General features: G+C 53.4%; 1 protein-coding gene and 1 long non-coding RNA gene across 2 annotated transcripts; one reads left to right on the top strand and one right to left on the bottom strand.

The window, feature by feature from the left end:
- Positions 1-217: 217 nt before the first annotated feature.
- On the bottom strand, positions 218-9,744 carry LOC122458196. Its single transcript, XR_006278101.1, has 3 exons — positions 8,945-9,744; positions 3,234-3,382; positions 218-3,061 (listed from the first exon to the last, which is right to left on the bottom strand). It is a non-coding gene; the product is annotated as an uncharacterized LOC122458196 (long non-coding RNA).
- A 4,380-nt stretch (positions 9,745-14,124) lies between these two features.
- On the top strand, positions 14,125-19,814 carry FZD5 (frizzled class receptor 5). Its single transcript, XM_038422457.2, has one exon. It carries the CDS (start codon positions 14,366-14,368, stop codon positions 16,247-16,249), a length of 1,884 nt encoding a protein of 627 aa, XP_038278385.1. The 5' UTR covers positions 14,125-14,365; the 3' UTR covers positions 16,250-19,814.
- The last annotated feature ends 237 nt before the right edge of the window (positions 19,815-20,051 follow it).

Below are 20,051 nucleotides of genomic sequence, written 5' to 3'. Positions count from 1 at the left end.
TAAAAAAAAAAGAACAGAAGCATAGACAAGCCAACAAATGCCTGCTAGATTTCATGTATCCTCAGCGTAGAAAATAGAGCATTATTTACAGCCAGGCTCTAAGACTTAGGGCAGGTCTACGCTACGCGGGGGATCAATCTAAGTCATGCAACTTCAGCTACGTGAATAATGTAGCTGAAGTCAACACACTTCGATCTACTTACCATGGGGTCTTCACTGCGGTGTGTCAATGGGAGACGCTCTGCCATCGATGCCCCTTGCGCTTCTCGTTGAGGTGGAGTACCGGAGTTGACACTAGAGGGATCGGCGGTCGATTTATTGCATCTATACTAGACTCGATAAATCAACCCCGCTGGATCGATCGCTGCCCCTCAATCCGGCTGGTAGTGTAGATAAGCCCTTAGATGCATCTGGACCAGTGGCAAAAACCTGCAACAAACTACAGCTGATAGAACAACTGGAAGCCAGAGCTTCTCTGTTTCCCCTAACCTGCATGTACACACTTCCCAGGACATATTATAACAAAGCGACATGAAACCACTCATAAAAATAAAAAACGCTAACAGAAAAAGAAGAGGAGGCTGTGAGTTTGCATCCAGCCATTCCTAATTACACAGTAAACATCACAGAAGAATGTCCTCCGCCACATACCATAGTTTGGATAAGGAACCAAAGGCCATAGTGAAATTTCCAATGATTGTTTACTGCCAGTCTCCTAATTTACAGAAACTCTTGATCAGGAAGAATTAAAAAGCTGCAAGTCGTGCCAAGGAGTGTGCTATTGTACTTCAGAGAGAAGGGGGGGCTTGTAAATAGCCACAGTCAGCTTCTGTGTAGCTTCAGCACAGTCAAACCTTAGCTTAACAGAGCTCCGTGGATGTGATGTGTGATTGTGTCAGTGTCGAGAACTCAGAAAATGATAACTGGGCCAAAACTATGACGAGTTACAGGTAGGGTTTAGAAAGCACAGCCTAGTTATCATTATTACAAACCTTGGCCTGCCAGGCACTAAAACGTTTAAATCAACACTGGCTGGCTGCTCTAGTTCAGTTACAAGCAGGAATTATGGGATGAAATCTCTGATTGGTGTTATACAAGAGTTACTTTAGCTGATCATAATGGTCCCTTAAACTCTATGAATCTGTGACCATTTTGACAGTAATGACCACAGAATCAGCACGAAGGCACTACACTAATGGGCACTGTAGAAATACCGACAATAGATATAGAGATTAGCTAGCTGGTGAACATTTTCCCCACCGGAGAAGTGTCAAGGTAAGAAAAACTCGATGAACGAAGGAATGTCCAGATTTAGTCTCCTAACCTGCTACCTGGTAGACTGAGCACTTAGGCCAGTGCTTTCATCTGAGTGAAGTGGGCCAGTGTGATACACGCCATCCATGTCTCGTGGCACATACCACACACTGCTTGGCTGGGGCACTGTGAAAAATATTGTCTGTCTGGTAGCCAATGGGCTGCCAATTTTACCTCCAGAAGAAGGCAAAAGCTGGATCTTATTTTGCATTTTGCATCCGGTCGCTGTTTAGGTTCTCATGGGAGTGTGCGTGGGAGGTCAGCAGTGGCTTGAAGGCGGAGGGGGACTGCCCCCCACACAAACAAAGTAGGGGAAGCTGTGGGGAGGAGCATGGCTTACCCAAGCCTACCCGGAAGGTGGTGGATCATTATAGGGTCAGTGCTGTGAGTCCCTCCCACTGCCCTGAATTGCTATCAGGGGCCCCGCTGCTCAAGGCCCCTGCCTCAGCACTGATCCATGCAGTCAGCAGCGGTGACTTCCTAGTGATTTCCCAGCCCTGCAATCTGGTGTTTCCTGTTAGCTGGCAGTGAAGGATTTGGCCATATCTGCACACAATGGGGACATGACACTTTAACAGCATTATGTCAGCTGATGATGGTGCAATTGACCCATGTCATCAATGGCTGTACACAGAGCTTTCAACAGGAGCAGGAAATTAAACTACGGCCGCCACTCCAAGGCGACAAAAACTGCAGGAGATATTTTGTATTAAAATGATGGATGGCAAAGGGAGAAACCTGATCCCATGCTCAGCCCCCCTAAATACAATAAACACTAGGTAGCTGTGCAACAGGGCCAGTTAGGAAAGAACCCTCCACCAGCCAAGTCACTGCACTGCTTCCGGGGTGTGGATGTGTATTATTTATTAATGTGTTTTGACTGGCAACAGAGGCCCTAACCTTAGGCTGGATAGCATACCCGTAATTTACAACGTATAATTCATACATAAGCTCAGATCAACCCAGCTCAGATCAACAGCCTTCCCCCTCCTCACGGCAGGCAACCAGGCAGATGAATCACAGAATACAATATTTTAAAAACCTGCCCCTGAAAAGCTCGGATAACCTCCCCTCAAACTAGGCCAGGGAGGACGCTTGTTTCATTTGCCTGAAGAGGGGCTCAGCTTTGCAAAGGTTCGCAGGGGCAGCTGTACCACAGTCTTTCCTGCTGTCTAAGGGAGTACACCCAGGAGGGGAGCTGAGGTACTACCATGACCTTTGTACCAAGGCTGTGGTGTGATTGCAGTTACAAAGCAAACAGTGGTCACTGCTGACTCACCCTGGCTCCAACACCTTTCCCCCAGCACTACTTCCTGATGTCTTCGCCAGGAGATGGGCTAGGTTGGGGGGGGGAGGGCATGAAACATGTCAAAAGTCCTGGGGTCCTGGGCGGGGGGTGGGGCAGCAGGACTTAACCTAATGGCTGTGAGTGGGCGTGAAAAACAACAACTAGGGAAAAGTCCATTATGGAGCCTTTATGGAGAAGTCCATATTACGAGGCGCATGAGAACCTGAAACACCACCCTTGTTCGCCAACGCCCAGACATAGGCTAAATCCTCCCGCCAACTCAGAAGGGGCGAGGAGAGAACGAGACTAGAAAATAATCTTTAAGCTCCCATCTTCCAGTTCCATCCATTGCCACAGGACAGTTTTGTTCTCTTTTCCATTGCTCTGCTCCGGTTCTGGGCTATTCGTTGACCACCTGCGAGAGCTGTCGCTGCCCATAGAAAATCCAAACAGACCCACCTGCGAGGGAAACAACGAACGGGGACACGCGACGCCCCCGGAGGCAGTGGAGCTATGAAGGGGATTTTCAAGAGCGAGAGGTCTGTTGGTGGAGCGGGGAGTGAGTTAAAATGCCTAGAACAGACACCGAGGACAAAGGCACAGGTTGAAAGGTTAATAGGTTAGACAACACCTTAACCTTTTCACTTCACTGACTTCTTGTGTTCCTTCGCTCTCAGCCAGGCTGCTTTAACCCAGTCTCCTCAGCATTGCTACGCGGTGTGTTTAGGAGCAGTAGAGTGATGGTGCACTGCACCTTTCCCAAGCTGTGTGCCTCGCGAGCTGAATAGGCAGAGAGGGTTTAAATAAGCAGCGTGTAATGCAGTAGACAGCAGTGGGGTGACCTTTTTAGCATGGTTTTTGCATCATGGGCAGGGTGTGGGGTTGGGTTGTTTGGGGAGCGAATAACAAGTTATTGACAAAAAAAGAAAAGGAGTACTTGTGGCACCTTAGAGACTAACTAATTTATTTGAGCATAAGCTTTTGTGAGCTACAGCATGAAGTGAGCTGTAGCTCACAAAAGCTTATGCTCAAATAAATTTGTTAGTCTCTAAGGTGCCACAAGTACTCCTTTTCTTTTTGCAAATGCAGACTAACACGGCTGCTACTCTGAAAGTTATTGACAGACTCAGCAAAACAGTTTTGTCCCTGTCCTTGTCCCCCCACCCTTCCTTTTTGCAGGCTAGCCGGACAGGCTGTCCATTGGGCTCAGCAGAAGTGGGCCTTGGTGGTCAGGAGCCCTGGAACAGGGCAGAGCCAAGGCCCTCCTACTTTTGGACGTGGACAGGCCTGACCAGTCCACATTTTGCCCCAGGCCTGGCCCCCTGCCCCTCCTTTTTCCCTCCCAGACAGCCCAGAAGCTGGAGCCCAGCCCGGGTAAGAGTGTCCCGGGACCCCAAGCAGCCATGGGGAGACAGGGACCCACCACCTGCCCGGGGTGGGGTGGCCCGAGAGCAGCCCCCAGACAATGTTCCCACCCCCGCAGACCCCTGCCCAGGGCAGGTGGAGGATCCACAGCACTCCACAGCTGCCCGGGCAGCTCATATCATTGCCCGGCTGTGGCGCTTTGGTGCAGTGCAGGGTGGGGGGGTTACGTCACTGGGTGGAGGAGACATGTGGGGCAGACACGTGTCTTCCCCTTTAGATTGTGTCCCTGCAGGATGGGGAGGCATGAGTCGTCTATGCATCTCCTGATGGCTTCAGTTCAAGATAGGCCACCTGTCTGGAAGAGTCAGGGCTTGTTTATATGTAAAACACTACGGGTGGTGCAGCTGTAGCCTTTCAGTGTAGACGCTCACCGCAGCAATGGGAGGGCGAAGTCTCCCATTGTTGCAGTTAATCCACCCCCCCCAAGGGGCAGTAGCTAAACCAACGGAAGAATTCTTCTGTCGACCTAACACTGTCAATGCCAGTGGTTAGGTCAGCTTAACTACACCACTTAGGAGTGTGGCTTTTTCACAGCTGGGTTGACCTAACTTTTGAGCGGAGACCTGGGCTCCGTCACAAGGTATTCGGCTCAATGTAGGAGTAGCTGGATGGAATTCTCTGGCCATGTGTGATCAAGCTACATGATCTAATGGCCCCTTCTGGCCTTTACATCTATGAATTTACACTACGTAGCTCTGAAGCAGGGCTACGAGACCGTGCCATTGGTTGTGTTTTGAATTCTGAAATTTATCTGCACGCCCCTCCGGTCGTGCTCCCCATGTTAGGGGTAGCTGCACTGAGTGGTGGAAGGATTAGTTGGGGAAGCTTGGCAGAGCTGTGCCCTGTGATAGAAAGGGAGGTACCGTGAGAGATCAAGTCTGCCTCATTTCACCACTGGATTTTGTAGGCGGTCGCTAGAGATGGCTTCGTGCCGTGGGAACTGTCGGCAGGCCGGGGTCAGACATGACAGTGGGCGGGGGGGGGAGGGGCTTCGTGAGGGCAAGCGAAGGCAATGTCTCCGAAGGGCTCCTCAGGGCAACATGAAAGCGTGGTTATATTTAGCAAGTCAGGGGTGATTTAGCTGATGTAGGCGTTGGAATGTGGGTCAGGTGTAGGTAGCTCCTGTTTGCCCTAAACCCATGTTTTGCCTTAGCAAAGAGAAGATGTCAGTCTTTCAGTGTTCAGGCACTCTGCTCCTCACATGTTCTGCAGCGTCTGGGAAGGTGTGATGCTCCTCTATGTGTTACTGGCAAATTGGGGCGGCTCTCAAAGAGGGCAGAGTTAAGGTTACATAGTGGGGGTGGCAGGTACTGTGTATTTCCTGGTTTGCAGAGGTTTACATTTAACTGATCTCCACATTCTCTGAAGGGCCCAAGGGCGCCACTGGGGAAACAATGAAATTATGGAGCTTTTCATGTCCTGGATTTTTTTTTAAATCATTTCTCCACAGCCCCAAGCACCACAGTCTGGCTCTCCCCCTCCACTGCCTCTGGCTCCTTGGCAATGATTACCCCAGCCACCAAATGCACTGGCTGCATGTAGGTCCCCTCACTGCCCCTGTATCATCTCCCCATCTCATGTCTCTCTGCCTGTCTGGCATAAGCTGGTTCTCTGGCGAGGCAGGAGACAGCAGTAGCTGGGGAGAGGATGAAGGAAGAGTGCTGGGACGAGCATGGGGCTGTTTTGTGCAGGGAGGGAACAGAAATGGGAGGCATGGATCTGAGGGGATTGGAAAGGACAAAGATGAATCCCCCAAACAGCTCTCACTGCACAGCTCTCTCCCCCTCCTTTTCACCCCTCTCTTCCTTGTTCCAAGACCTCCCACCCAATCCCCTTCACTACTCTGACCCTCCACCCCCCACTGCTCCAACTCCTCAAACAGCCCCTCCATCACTCCCATTCCCCTGCCCAACCCTCCCGCCACTCCACGCTCCCCCCCACATACCCCCCACTGCCTCGAGCCTTTTCACCCACCCACACACCAGCTCCACCCTCCTCCTTGCCACTGCATGCCCCTGTAAGCTGGTTGGGGCCTTGGGGAGGTGGTGAGGCTGTGCAGAATGCAGGTACCAGCTGGAGGCAGGAAGGGGCAGAGGGGTGGAGTGGCAGAGACCCTACCCCTGATCTAGATTTAGAGCACTAGGAATAGCCATCTTTTAAACAATCAGCGCCTTGCCACCTAAACGAAAGCAGAGCTATCCTTTTCATTCAAACACATTTTCAGTGTGCACATTTAAAGTAAGACTCGTGCCTGCCAGCCCAAGTTCTCCTTTGATGATGCAAAGAGTGAGAGAAAGAGTCTAAAAGATTCGCAAGTATCTAGTGCTCCAACTTGGAAACTGGCATGGAGCCAGTACTAATCGTAGAGTGACAGCCGGGCCATTTGTTGAAAACCTTTCTAGATCCAGCGCTGCTTGCTGAGTAAAACACAGGCCCTACTCTTGTCTTGCATGTCGAGCTAGAATTTTTTTAAAGTTGTTTTAAATGAGCTCTTGTGGCTGACGATCTCTTGTCTATTTCATTATTGGCTTCAAGAGCAAGACCCTAACCCTACCCACTCTTGCTGATTCACCAACACAAAGCATGGGAGTGGACTCCGTGGTCGGGGCAGGACACAGCACCTGGTCAAAATCCTCATAGTAGGGGCAGGCTGATGGGGAGGGTCTCAATATGCAGTTGGCGTCTTCTGCCTTGCGGAACATGCCCTTCCAGCTTTGTATTCTCTTCCTGCACTGGATTGCCACTTGCTTACTCCCCTCCTCCTCCAGCCTGTTGCAGAGATGCAGGTTTGGGGTATGTCTCCCAAAACCGGGCTGCTTACTGAACGAACACCAGCCCTCCAGCAGGATAGAGTTGAGCGTCTCTGGCCAGCTGGCAGCACGCTGGGATGAGGGTCTCCCAGACAGCAGCTCGGCTCTAGCACTGTTCGAGTGAGCTGAGCTGTGCAGATGTACAGCAGGTTGCGCGGAATGAAGGGTTTGAACGCTGAGGACGTGTATATCAACCAGCAGGTGGTTCACCATACAGAGGAAGCCAGCAGGTGGAAAAACAGGAAGAGACAGCCCCCAAGGAATTGTGGGAAGGCAGTGAAGGACTATTACCTAGCTCTATAAGCTGGGCTTCAACTCCATCCACACTGCAAAGTGGGTGGGTTAGAGCCCACCATAAAGTAAAACCTGGGTTCTAACTTATACCCGAAGCCAGGTAAACAGCGCAAGTTCAAGCACATCTAGACCTGGCTCGAAGGGTTTTGTGTGTGGACGGCAGAGGAGTTTGGACTAAAATCTGGATAAGAGCCTGAGTTAACTCTCACACCCTAAGAGGTACTAGCCTCAGCAGAGCCAGTCCCTGGAGGATTTCGCTGCAGGTAGGGTGATCCTCAGGTAGTGCGGGGTTCCTCTTAACCACCCCAGCTGCTAGTTTGGGGGCATAGCAGGGCAATACGACTCGGCTCTGTCTACACTGAAAACACTGCAGCGGCACAGCTGTAGAAATTCAGTGTAGACACTCAGTACAGCGATGAGAGGGGTTCTTCCATCAGGGTAGTTAAGTCACCTTCCCCAGAGGTGATAGGTACGTGAATGGAAGAATGCTTCTCTTGACCTAGCGCTGGCTACACCAGGGATTAGGTCGGCTTAATTACGTCACGCAGGCATGTGGATTTTTCGCACCCCTGAGAGATTTCGCTGTGCTATGTTCTAACTTATCCCCCCCCCCCCAGTTTTCAGCATTGAGCAGCTCTGTGGCTGCACTGGCATTTTTGGAGAACCCGCTCACCTTCTGGAGAACTAGTGTAAGCAATGCACAAGGGTAACAACAAACTGACCTAAAGCTGCTGATAACGAAGTGAAATGAAAATCCCCACTTGCTTCAGTGCCTTTCATTGGACTTTCACAGCTCATCCTGTTCCCTGCCTAGGCAAATCCCATTGTCATTAACAGCACTTAGCACCTGCCCAGGAGGTGCTAAGTGCTGCGCATTGACAATGATTAGCACCTCTTCCTCCTCCTGCTGCTGCTTTCCCTGCTCTGACAGGCTTTGTGTACCTTGAAAGCTGTAGGGCCAGCTCCTACTGTTATTCTAATACCAGGGCAGCTCCACTGGGACTGGTAACGATGGGAGCTGTGGCTGCTGGTATTTTTACCAGCCTGCCACCTAGATCTACAAATTTAGTCAGTCAGGCAATTTTTCCTACCAGGGTCAGATGAAATGGAGTCTGATCTCCCAAAGAGGGCTATTTTATTACTGAAAAATGCTGAGGCAGACTCCAGTGCTGAATTCATAGACATATTCCTGCCACCTGGATAGCAATGATGGCTGCAAATAAATACACGATTCCAGTGCAATTGTTTCTCTAAAACTGCAAGCCAAACAAGACAGTATTTCAATCTGGGGCCCAGCTGGTACACGCGCTTGCATTTGCACATGTGGGCAGTATTTGCATGTAACTGGGACACCCTACCTGCACCTTTGCTCCCACAATGTTTTGATTACACAGGCAAATACCAGTTTGCATGTGCAAACACTCAGATCAGCAGGTTTCAGAGTAGCAGCAATGTTAGTGTGTATTCGCAAAAAGAAAAGGAGTACTTGTGGCACCTTAGAGACGAACAAATTTATTTGAGCATAAGCTTTCACATCCGATAAAGTGAGCTGTAGCTCACGAAAGCTTATGCTCAAATAAATTTGTTCGTCTCTAAGGTGCCACAAGTACTCCTTTTCTTTTTTCAGATCAGCAGGAACATCTCTTACGCCTGCATCTGATCATTCGGTCCTAAGTGACTGAAAGTGACAACTGAGTGCATTCCGGGGGGGATGGGGGCTCACAATTAATGGATTAAAATCCCTCAGCTGGCATGGAATTTAATTCATTTTTTCATTGTTAACAATAACCAAGAAATATACAAAATAGGATACCTTAGACCAACTACCAATGGAAGTGGTAGATTCTCCATCTCCTGATGTCTTCTGATCAAAACTGGATGCCTGTCTGGGGAACATGCTTCAAGTCAGACACAAGTTATTGGACTCATTCCAAGGGTAACTGGATGAAATGCAATAGTCTGTGATATGCAGGAGATCATATTGCATGGTCCTTTCTACCCTTAAACTCTATGAATGTAAGAATGAATCAGCTTTCCTGGAAGCAGCAACATGCTGTCATTTTCTCTTGTTTCACTCCCATCCTCTCCCGTACCACTCAATGCCTGACTTGAGCATTGGCCTGCTAAACCCAGGGTTGTGAGTTCAATCCTTGATGGGGCCATTTAGGGATCTGGGGGAAAAAAAAATTGGGGATTGTTTCTGCTTTGAGCAGGGGGTTGGACTAGATGATCTCCTGAGGACCCTTCCAACTCTGATATTCTATGCCTGTGTAGTTTTGTTATTTAGCTGATCCAATGCAGCAAACCCTCACTCACGCATGCAGTCCTTAAGGTTTTGCAGATATCAGGCTGCCAGATGATTATTTAGATTACAATCATGACCCGTTGTGTTTGACACAGTAAAAACCCATAACAAAGAGCTGGTCCCTGTCCCAAAGAGCTTACAGACAGCATTCAATGAGATGCAGCAGACAAAGGAGACCACGAGGAAAGAATGAGTCAGTGACAAGGTTGTAAGCACTCTGAAGATGGGACCTGGTTGCTTTAAACCCTGCTAGCACTAGTTTAAAAAAAAAAATCAAAAATTTTCACCCAAAAAGGAACCAAGTTTTTGCAATTCTCTCCCCCCCCCCACCCTTTTTCAGCCAGCTTACAATAGCTGCAAATTGCCATTTACACCAAAGGTTGTGTTATCAATCTTACAATATTGATGACAAACTGCATTCAGTTTTGGAATGCTGAAGTGGCTGCAACATGAAGGAATCATAGCATCTGCTTATGAACAGAGAATATCCTTTTTCTAGCTGCTAACGCTCCAGACCTCTAAATTCTGTACGCATCTTCAAAAATTCTAGGAAAAGGAGCTCATTCGCTTAGACATTAGGCTTGTTAGTGTCTATAGAACCAGATTGTTTTCATCCCTGTTAAATTCTATAGGACATTTCCATAAGGAGCAGTGAGATTGAGCTTGAAGAAAGAGATTTACCAGGCCTTCTAGCTTGTCCAGTCCACTTCCTAATATGTTAAGCGCTTGTATAAGTATCAACTGATTATTTTTTGGTAAAGTGGCAGTTTTATATGTAGACAACAAAGGGACAAAAAAAAGAACAACTCACTATTATTACAGGACAGCAGTTACTAATGGTGGTTAGACCCCCAATCGTGCAAATATTTATGTACGTGCTTTAATACACACCAGGGCTCCCTTTGAAGTCAATAGAACTAGTCCCATGTGTAAAGTTAAGCATCTACTGAAGTATATGTCTACGTAAAGACCTGCACTGATTTAACGAACAGTAAGGTGTTTAAATTGATTTTGCTAAGCTGGTGCAATCCTGTCTGTAGGCAATCTTATGTCAGTTTAAATCTGGTTTCTTTTGATTTAGTGTAAATCAGTAAACCGAAACAGGGTTAAATTAATGTAGGGCCTTGCACTGTTTTCAAGAAATCGATGTAAAAATCCAGTTTTAGCAAAACTGGTGCACATTTTGTGTGTAGACAAGGTCTAAGTGTTTGCAGAATCAGAGTCTTGTAGTTGGGATTCACATAGGTATTTAGGCACCTAACTCCCATTGACCTGTTGAGAATTAGCACCTAACGTGACAGGCACTTTATAAATACAAGAACTGTGTTCGTTATAGTATATTGATTATAATATGAATGAGCTAAGATGAACCAGGAGCTGGCTACTGTTTTGAAAAATATCAGCAACTTCTTGCTTCTTCATGCCACTCAATGAGCTGGATATACAGCTGAGTGACGCTGCCTTGGGCTAGCGTCCAGCCTGTGGTAGCCAGGGAGGTGACCACTGATATTGTCCCTGTGGACACAGCACCCAAGGTGGGCCAATGCCACGGCTACTGTTCCCTGGTGGTACTGGGGGGGTGGAGAAACAGGAGAAACTGCTGACAGTTTCTGCATGCCAGGGTGCTCTATTGCTACTCAGACTAAAGCAAAATATTCAAGGGGACACCCATCTAAAAGGAGAAGGGATGGGATGTCAGACTCACAAGGTGTACCCTGACAGGTTTCAGAGTAGCAGCCGTGTTAGTCTGTATTCGCAAAAAGAAAAGGAGGACTTGTGGCACCTTAGAGACTAACAAATTTATTAGAGCATAAGCTTTCGTGAGCTACAGCTCACTTCATCGGATGCAGGGTCCAAGGTGTACCCTGGTTCATCATTTACTTTCTCTGGGCTGATGAGTTGGTCTTCAGGGCAAGCCGTGGGCACTAGGCCCAGGGTTTTGTAGTCGGGAGGCTCGATGTCTACTCTAGACATGCTACGGCAGCACTGCTGTAGCACTGACACTTAAAGCAATGGACGGGGTTCAGCCTCTCTGTGAGGTGGCAGCTAGGTCGAGGGAAGAATTCTTAGCGCTGGCTACACTGGTTGGCTTACCTACATCTCTCGGGGGGGTGGAGGGGGGAATTTTTCGCACCTCCCAAGCAACGTAGCTGGGTCGACCTAACTTGGTAGTGTAGCCCGGCCCTTATTTTCTTTGGAGAAACTAATTGGGCATGATTCTGTCATATCTAATCTCTCCTAGGCGGGGAAACAATATGGGACGATCCAGCTCCCACTGAAGTCAATGGGAGTTTTGCCATTGTCACAGGCACCGGATCAGAGCTTGGGTCTGTTTATACAGAAGTGAGAGCGGAATGGGATGTTCTCTGGGACACGTTCCAAAAGGAGTTCTAGTCTTCCTGAGCTAGCCCGGCAGCGATTCACTCCTGAGATATCCCTAGCTGCAGTGGCCCAGGCTCCAGCCAAACCGTCATTATGCATCTGCAAAGTAGATACTACCACCCAGACCTTGACTAAGAAAGGGCTGTTTACATGAATAATAATCTCTTTTAGACACAATTATACAGAGAAGACTTTGCAACCTATGTGCTGTTTCTGTATTTGTTTCCTGCTCTGGTTCTTTCTGGTTCAGTGTAGAGGGGGCTAGTATAGCATACTGCGTAGGGAAATAGGCGGTTGAAGGCCTGGAGACGTGCACCAATTCCCGCTGCTTAATCTTACATGCCAAAGTCCTACTCCACTTGTGTTCAGTGGGTGAAGTGGGAAAAGTTAATGGAGGGAGCAGGACAAAGATACTGCACCTTTGAGGGATGGGAAGCGAAGGGGGCAGTGAGGAGATGAAGAGGAAAAAGTAAGTTTCAAGATCTGCTTCTTTCCTGGGCGTGTCAAATTCCCCACTGAATTTAATCTGTGTCCCTGCGTCAGATGCTCAGCTCTCATGGTTTGGTATCTAAGCGAAACTGGGAGCTGTTCAATCAGCTTTTTATCAAAGAAAGCGAGCCGATCCCGGGCTGGTAGGGCCACAGACTGCTGCTGAAAGAGCAGCTGGGATTCTGCAGGGCCAGAAAGAGCTAGATGAGAGAGTCCAAGAGACCAGCAACGCAAACAAGAGGGACCCAATTAGAAAAAACTAACAAATAGATTCAAAATAGCTCAGACAAGGGGTTTATAAATGTTTCCCTGTTAAATTTGCTTATCCTGTTACTGGGAGGTACTTTTCATAGCGGAAGGATATGTTGGAGAAACATCCAAAAACTGTTGTTTGTGAGTTTTTAATGAAATGTATAATTAATGAGCGATCGGGCTCTCCAGCATATGCATTAGTAGGTTATTGATGCACTTCTTAGGTATTGAAAGCACAAAGCCACAGCTTATTTCTATCCTGTTCCTTCCTGTTCTCTTCACTTTAACTTATCTCTGTGGAGGGAACTGGGTTTGTTTCAATGAGCGCCATTATCCCAGTCCACCTATTGCCAAGCTTATATATAAGGTTACATAAACTATCGTTGCGTACATGCAAGGGGTGAACAACATCTGAAGCATATTAAATGTATATTATTCTTTTCGAGATGTTGAAATATTAGCAAATTAAAATATCGGGACACCTAGAATGTTTTTAGAGGCACTGTCATCTTACAAAGCCTAGGCTGAGATTTTAAAAAGTCCTCATCTGTGTCATTAAGCAACAGTTGTGACTGTGACAGCTGCATGGATGGCACAGCTCTAGCCTCCTTTATAGGGTTTGTTTACTACTTAGGTTTCAGAGTAGCAGCCGTGTTAGTCTGTATTCGCAAAAAGAACAGGAGGACTTGTGGCACCTTTAGAGATGAACACATTTATTAGAGGGTAAGCTTTCGTGAGCTACGGTTCACTTCATCGCATGCATTTGGTGTTTTTTTCCACCAAATGCGTCCGACAAAGTGAGCTGCAGCTCACGAAAGCTTACGCTCTAATAAATGTGTTCGTCTCTAAAGGTGCCACAAGTCCTCCTGTTCTTTTTCCTATTTAGGTTTGTGGTAGCTGCAAAGAGACTCTTGGCAAGTCAGTTTCGGGCTGTGGGTCTCATGCAGGAGCACAGTGCGGTGATGTTGTGCAACCAGGGCCTGCAAGGGAAGGGCCACATCGCAACACCCACCTTTGCATTTGACGGGGCGAGTCCCTTGCCCCAGCGCTGCCTGGGTGGAGCTGAGGGCTCCCGAGCGGCCGGGATCATAGAATCATAGACTATCAGGGTTGGAAGGGACCTCAGGAGATCATCTAGTCCAACCCCCTGCTCAAAGCAGGACCAATCCCCCATTTTTGCCCCAGATCCCTAAATGGCCCCCTCAAGAATTGAACTCACAACCCTGGGTTTAGCAGGCCAATGCTCAAACCACTGAGCTGGATGCGGAGCTGTGCCCGAGAAGGGCAGTGGCCGTGGCTTCCCCTGGGAAGCGGAGACTCCCCGGTGGCTCGGGGAAGGGCCCCAGTTTGAGCAGACTCAGAGGTGGGGCGCCCCGTCCCGCGCCGGCGTGTGCCCCGATGGGGGGGGGAATGAGACGCTCCCTCGGGGCATCACCGTGCGGAGTGGGTGGGGCTAAACGCGGGGGGCGTGGCCCTCGGCCGGGGGCGTGGCCAGCAGGCGAGGGGGCGGGGCGGCAGCCCGTGCATTTCAACTCAGGTGGCCGGCGCCGAGGCTCCACTCCGCCCGCGCCGGCTGCAGCGAGGGCCGGAGCCGGAGCCGGAGCCGGAGCCGGAGCCGGAGCCCGAGCCCGCGGCGGCAGAGGGGGGCGGGCGCCCGGGGCAGCCTGATGCCCTGCCCGCCCGGCCGGATCGCAGCGCTGCCCTTTCCCCTTCGCGGCAGGTGGCTGCCCGCGGCCATGGAGCCCGGCGTGCGGGGGCAGCGGGCCGGCCGGGGCTGAGCGCCGAGCCGCCCCCCGCGGGCGGGCCATGCCCCAGGGGCCGGGCGCGGCGCCGGGACCGCTGCCGAACTTCTCCGCGAGCCGAGCGCCGCCCGCGCCCAGGCAGCGCCCCGGCCCGCCGGCGGCGGGGGCCGGGGCCGGGGCGCGACTCCGCGGCTCCCGCCCGAGCTGGTCTGCCGCTGCCCCGGGCCAGCCGCGGCGCCGGGCGCTCACCATGCTCGGCGCCGGCCGGGGGCTCCTGAGCCTGCTGCTCCTGCTGCGGCTCCCGCCGGTGGCGGCCGCCGCCGCCAAGGCGCCCGTGTGCCAGGAGATCACGGTGCCCATGTGCAAGGGCATCGGCTACAACCTGACCTACATGCCCAACCAGTTCAACCACGACACGCAGGACGAGGCGGGGCTGGAGGTGCACCAGTTCTGGCCGCTGGTGGAGATCCAGTGCTCGCCGGACCTGCGCTTCTTCCTCTGCAGCGTCTACACCCCCATCTGCCTGCTGGACTACGCCAAGCCCCTGCCGCCCTGCCGCGCCGTGTGCGAGCGGGCCAAGGCCGGCTGCTCGCCCCTCATGCGCCAGTACGGCTTCGCCTGGCCCGAGCGGATGAGCTGCGACCGGCTGCCGGCGCTGGGGGACCCGGAGACGCTCTGCATGGATTACAACCGCAGCGAGCCCACCGCCGCGCCGCCCGCCCTGGCCAAGCCCACCCGCGCCTCCAGGGGGCCCCAGAGGAGCCTGGCCCCGGGCGGCGGCGCGGACTGCGGCCGGGTGTGCCGCTGCACCGAGCCCTTCGTGCCCATCGCCCGCGCCTCCCACCCGCTCTACAGCAAGATCCGGACCGGCCAGGTGCCCAACTGCGCCGTGCCCTGCTTCCAGCCCTACTTCACCCAGGACGAGAAGACCTTCGCCAGCTTCTGGATCGGGCTCTGGTCCATCCTCTGCTTCCTCTCCACCTCCACCACCGTGGCCACCTTCCTGATCGACATGGAGCGGTTCCGCTACCCGGAGCGGCCCATCATCTTCCTCTCCGCCTGCTACCTCTTCGTCTCGCTGGGCTACATCGTGCGGCTGGTGGCCGGCCACGCCAACGTGGCTTGCAACCAGGAGTACCGCCACGTGCACTACGAGACCACGGGCCCGGCGCTCTGCACCACGGTCTTCCTCCTGCTCTACTTCTTCGGCATGGCCAGCTCCATCTGGTGGGTGATCCTGTCCCTCACCTGGTTCCTGGCCGCCGGCCTGAAGTGGGGCAACGAGGCCATCGCCGGCTACTCCCAGTACTTCCACCTGGCCGCCTGGCTCATCCCCAGCGTCAAGTCCATCGCCGTGCTGGCGCTGAGCTCGGTGGACGGGGACCCGGTGGCGGGGGTCTGCTACGTGGGCAACCAGAACCTGGACACCCTGCGGGGCTTCGTGCTGGCCCCCCTGGTGGTCTACCTCTTCACCGGGACCCTCTTCCTGCTGGCGGGCTTCGTGTCCCTCTTCCGCATCCGCAGCGTCATCAAGCAAGGGGGCACCAAGACCGACAAGCTGGAGAGGCTGATGATCCGCATCGGCATCTTCACCGTCCTCTACACGGTGCCGGCCACCCTGGTGGTGGCGTGCTACGTGTACGAGCAGCACTACCGGGACAGCTGGGAGAAGGCGCAGAACTGCTCCTGCCCCGGCGACCCCCGCAAGCCCAAGCCGGACTACGCCGTCTTCATGCTCAAGTACTTCATGTGCCTGGTGGTGGGCATCACCTCGGGCGTGTGGATCTGGTCGGGGAAGACGCTGGACTCCTGGCGGCAGTTCACGGGCAAGTGGTGCCGGGGGACGAAGCCCTCCGTGCGCGCTGAAGCCGGCTCCGCTCTGACCGGGCGGGCTGGGGGGGCGCCCTCCGCTTCCTGCCCCAAAGCCGCCCCGCTTTCTCGGGTGTGACGAGCGCCTGGCTGGCTCACGGGGCCGTGCCAGACCCCCCCCCCCGAAGCGCGAGGGGGAGCTCTGCAGCGGGGGCCCGGAGAGCTGCGGCTTCACCCCGCACTGTGTGACGGGCGGGGGGGGGGATCCTGCTGGGACGTGCCCGAGGTCCACCGGCCGGAGGCGGGGAGAGCTGCCTGCTGAGGCCGGCCACGCTGGATGTACAGCGCCGCTGTACGATACCTGGGCTTGCAGGTAACTCCCGCCGCTCGGGGCGGGTACCCCCGCGGCGGCGGGGCACGGGCCGGCGCCGAAGCAGGACCGATCTTGGGCTAGTCCCTTGCCAGCGCCGAGAGCAGAGACCGCCAGAGCCCGGGACCGCGGAGGAGCGGGACTCGCAGGGGGAAGCTCCAGGGACTGGCGGGCCGGGGCAGGGGCCGGAGCCGGAGAAGCGGTTCCAATACGGACCAAGCCTGCGTTAGGGATCCCTGGATTTTTAAACCAATTCCGTTGGGCAGGGACGCCGCCGATGCTTTAATCCCCTGCGTGCGAACGCAAATAGCCCTCGCTGAGCCCACCCGGCTCCCTGGCCCGGGACCATACCCGCGCCCTTCCCCCTGCAAGGGGGGTTCCCCTGTCCCCCTGCGCCCCCCCAGGGCCTTCGGCCTCGTGGGGCGTGTTAGTTTGAGCTCAGCGGCAGCGGTGATTCGTAGTTTACAAGGGGCCTTTAAGTCCGCCTCTTTAACACGGAGTCAGTCCCCCGGGTTAGTAAAGCAGGGGGCAGGGAAGCAAGCGCAGGTTGCAGTTAGTGTCCTTACACGGGGGACTTTCAAGGAGCTGCGAGGGGGGCGCTTGTCATCGCCCCATAAGGGGATGGGGCCCCGGGGTGCTAGAGGTCGTTTATTGGCGCTGCGCAGTCGAAGCCTAACCGTGTTTGGAACCTGCAAGTTTTGCCGCCGCCTTGAGCAGGGCAAAGGTCTGTGCCTGCCCCAGGCTGCCAGGGTGGAGTTTACTGCCGCCTTTTCTCCCGCTTTCCCTCCTGTTTCTTGCAGTGGGTCAGGGCCCGACGGCCTGGCAGGCGCTAGCCAGCTCCTAGCGGAAAGGCTCCATCTCCCCCAGCCGGGCCGGCAGAGCTGAATCCGGGCGCACGCTGCCGAGCCGCGCCGGGCTGGGCTTGCCCCGGCTGCCGGGGGAGATGCCTAGCGGCTGCCCAAAGCATCGTTTAGCCTCGGCCGCCTGCAGTAGCCCTGGCCTGGTTTTCACTCCCCCGGGGGGACGAGGGCCAGGGGGTTTCTCTTGAAAGCGGCTTTGCCATTTCCTCCTCCGCTCCGTTCCCGGCAGCGTGCCAGGCGCATTCAGCAGTCGGGCTGGGCTGGGCAGCTGCTGGAAACAGCGCCCCACCCTCGCCCCCCCGGACGGGCCGTGGGGCTGGAGCGTGGCCGGATTCAAACGCTCTACAGCCAAAGCCCCGGCGGCCGGGCTCTGCCAGTACAAAACACGGGCGCTCTGCCCCGGCCCAGGCCACTTTCCACCGCCGGCGTTAGCCAGGCTGCTGGGGCCCTCAGCGGCTGCCCGGCCTTGGACAAACTAGTCCGGGGCCCTTTCCCTTTAGATCCCCTTTCGAAAGGGAGAGGCCTTGGCAGCAGCAGCACGTGTCGTGTTGCCTCAGCTCGTGTGTCAATTTCACGGGCTGCTGCGACTCTCCTGAGCGGCCAGGGCGCAACAGGCCCGTTTGCCTCTGGTTTTAGGCCTGGGCCGGGGAGAGGATCTTCTCGCCCCTTCCCCTGGAGAGCTGGCAGGAGGGTCTCACTGCTCCCTACGCCTGAATGTGGCCCAGGAGTGCCAGTGAGAGGCGGCTTCCCCTCCCTCTGCAGCCGCCTAAACCCTGATACAGACGGGAGCAGCTTACTCCCCCTGAGGGCAGCCAGGGCCCCGCCGGCCGGAGTCTCAGGACTGAAGGAGGCTGGAGGAAGGAGCTGTTGTCAAAGGGGGCAGGCAGCTTAACCCAGACTAGGGAGCTGGATGGCAAGCTCCTGGCTGCTAAGAAGCAGGAATTGCCAATTCTCAAAGGAGCAGCCCCCTGCAGCTGAGTTTAGTTTCCCAGGAGCTGCTTCTGCGCCCTGGGACGAAATCTAGGAATAAACCCCCAGGATGCGCTTCACTTTCTGGCGAGCCAACGCCTAATGCCCTCCCCCGTCCCTGCACCGGCCTCCAGCTCTGATGCAATGTGGCAGCAGCCCAGCGCCGGCTTTTGGCTATAAAGCGGGGCAGCTTTAAAGCGGCCGCTGACCCGGGAGCACTCAGGCCGGGCGACCCTCACGGGTAAGGGGCCAGGGCTGATGCATCGACCTTCTCTAGCTACCACCACCACTGACCTGCACTCCCCAGGCTCCGAAATGAACACAGCCCCTCCCCGCAGCGGCGGGATAGTGACCAGCCCCCCAACTCCAGCGGCCCCTTTCGCTTTGGGAGCAGCAGAGGGAGGGGGAAGCGCCAATAAACCCGGACTTCCCACAAGCCGCGTGTTCTCCTCTGAGCTGCACCACCTCAGACGGCCGCTCCAGCGCGGCGGCGCCAGAGAGCAACGGCGCAGGCAGCTGAACGCCCCTGGGATGGGCCGGGTTGGGAAGCTCTGCACGCCCCCTTCCGCCCAAGGTAGCTCTGTAGACAAGCTCTACGCCCCCTGCAGCAACAAAGGGAGGGGAAGCGAGCCTGCTGCCAGCCAGAAAACCAAAGACGGCCAGGGTCTTGCCCCTCCGGCGGCGGGGGGGGTGTATGAACAAGCCACCACCAGCCTGCCAATAACTTCCCCCAGCACAAGTTAGCAGCAGCTGTGACCCAGGGGCACTGCAATGCAGTGTGTGTACAGTACTTCACCTGGAGACGGCTCTGTTACACCCTGTAAATAAGGGGGCTGTAGAGACTAGAGAGTTTTAGTGAACTTTGATACGGGTTTGTTCTCATTAAACAAGGCAGCTTCAGCCTAGCTACACTGGGGCTAGTAGTGGCATGTAGTCCAGGGCCCCGACTCATTTTACATTGGCCAAAGTCATGACATCTTAACTGGGTCTTGCTGTAGTGACCTTTTGTAGACACAGCTAGACACGCTTCATGCAATACCTCGCACTAAACCATGTCAAAGGACTTTTCTTCAAGTGTAATTCCTCAGTGTGCATTTGTTTTTTAAAATCAGCTGCAAACGGTGGACTACTGAAAAATGTGAGCATAGTTGAAGCAAGGAGCAGAGTAGCTTTAGCCTAGTGACAAATCTTTGCAACAGACAATCATAACGGCTGAAACTTCACTGCCCCTGGCTTTCAGGATTCTCCTAAGTTTTCACCCCTGCACTGCAAGCAGCAGCAGCAGCAACTAAAAGCAGGCGTTATTTTGTGCTGAAGGGGATAGGGCCAACATCTATGCCTTAGACATCACATGCTGACTGACTTTTTTTTGTTTATAAGAAGTAAACTTTGTATGTATTTTGTGAAAAGTTGAAGAAAATCTGAGATTTTATTCAAAGAAAAAATATGGAGATTAGCTATTTATGAGAACAAAAGTGTCTATTTTTGTTTCTTTATTCCTGATGGTAGAGCAAAATAAAACAAACAGAGGGGAAAATGAGAACATGCTGGAGAATGTTTTTTCGCCAGTTTCTTATCAGCAGGAGGCACTGAAAGGGATGGGTTGAGAATAGCCCTGAGGCAATGAAATGGGGCTTATAGGAGTAGGGCCTCATGGAGCAAGCACTATTCCCACATTAGGGACTCCAGGCATTATACAAATAATAAACAGGTCACATTTCCTTGCAGGAACTAGGAATGCA

Source organism: Dermochelys coriacea, chromosome 11, assembly GCF_009764565.3.
Source record: "Dermochelys coriacea isolate rDerCor1 chromosome 11, rDerCor1.pri.v4, whole genome shotgun sequence".
Classification (NCBI taxonomy): Eukaryota; Metazoa; Chordata; order Testudines; family Dermochelyidae; genus Dermochelys; species Dermochelys coriacea.
The sequence above is the reverse complement of the archived record's forward strand: the minus strand, read 5'-3'. Positions and strand labels throughout refer to the sequence as shown.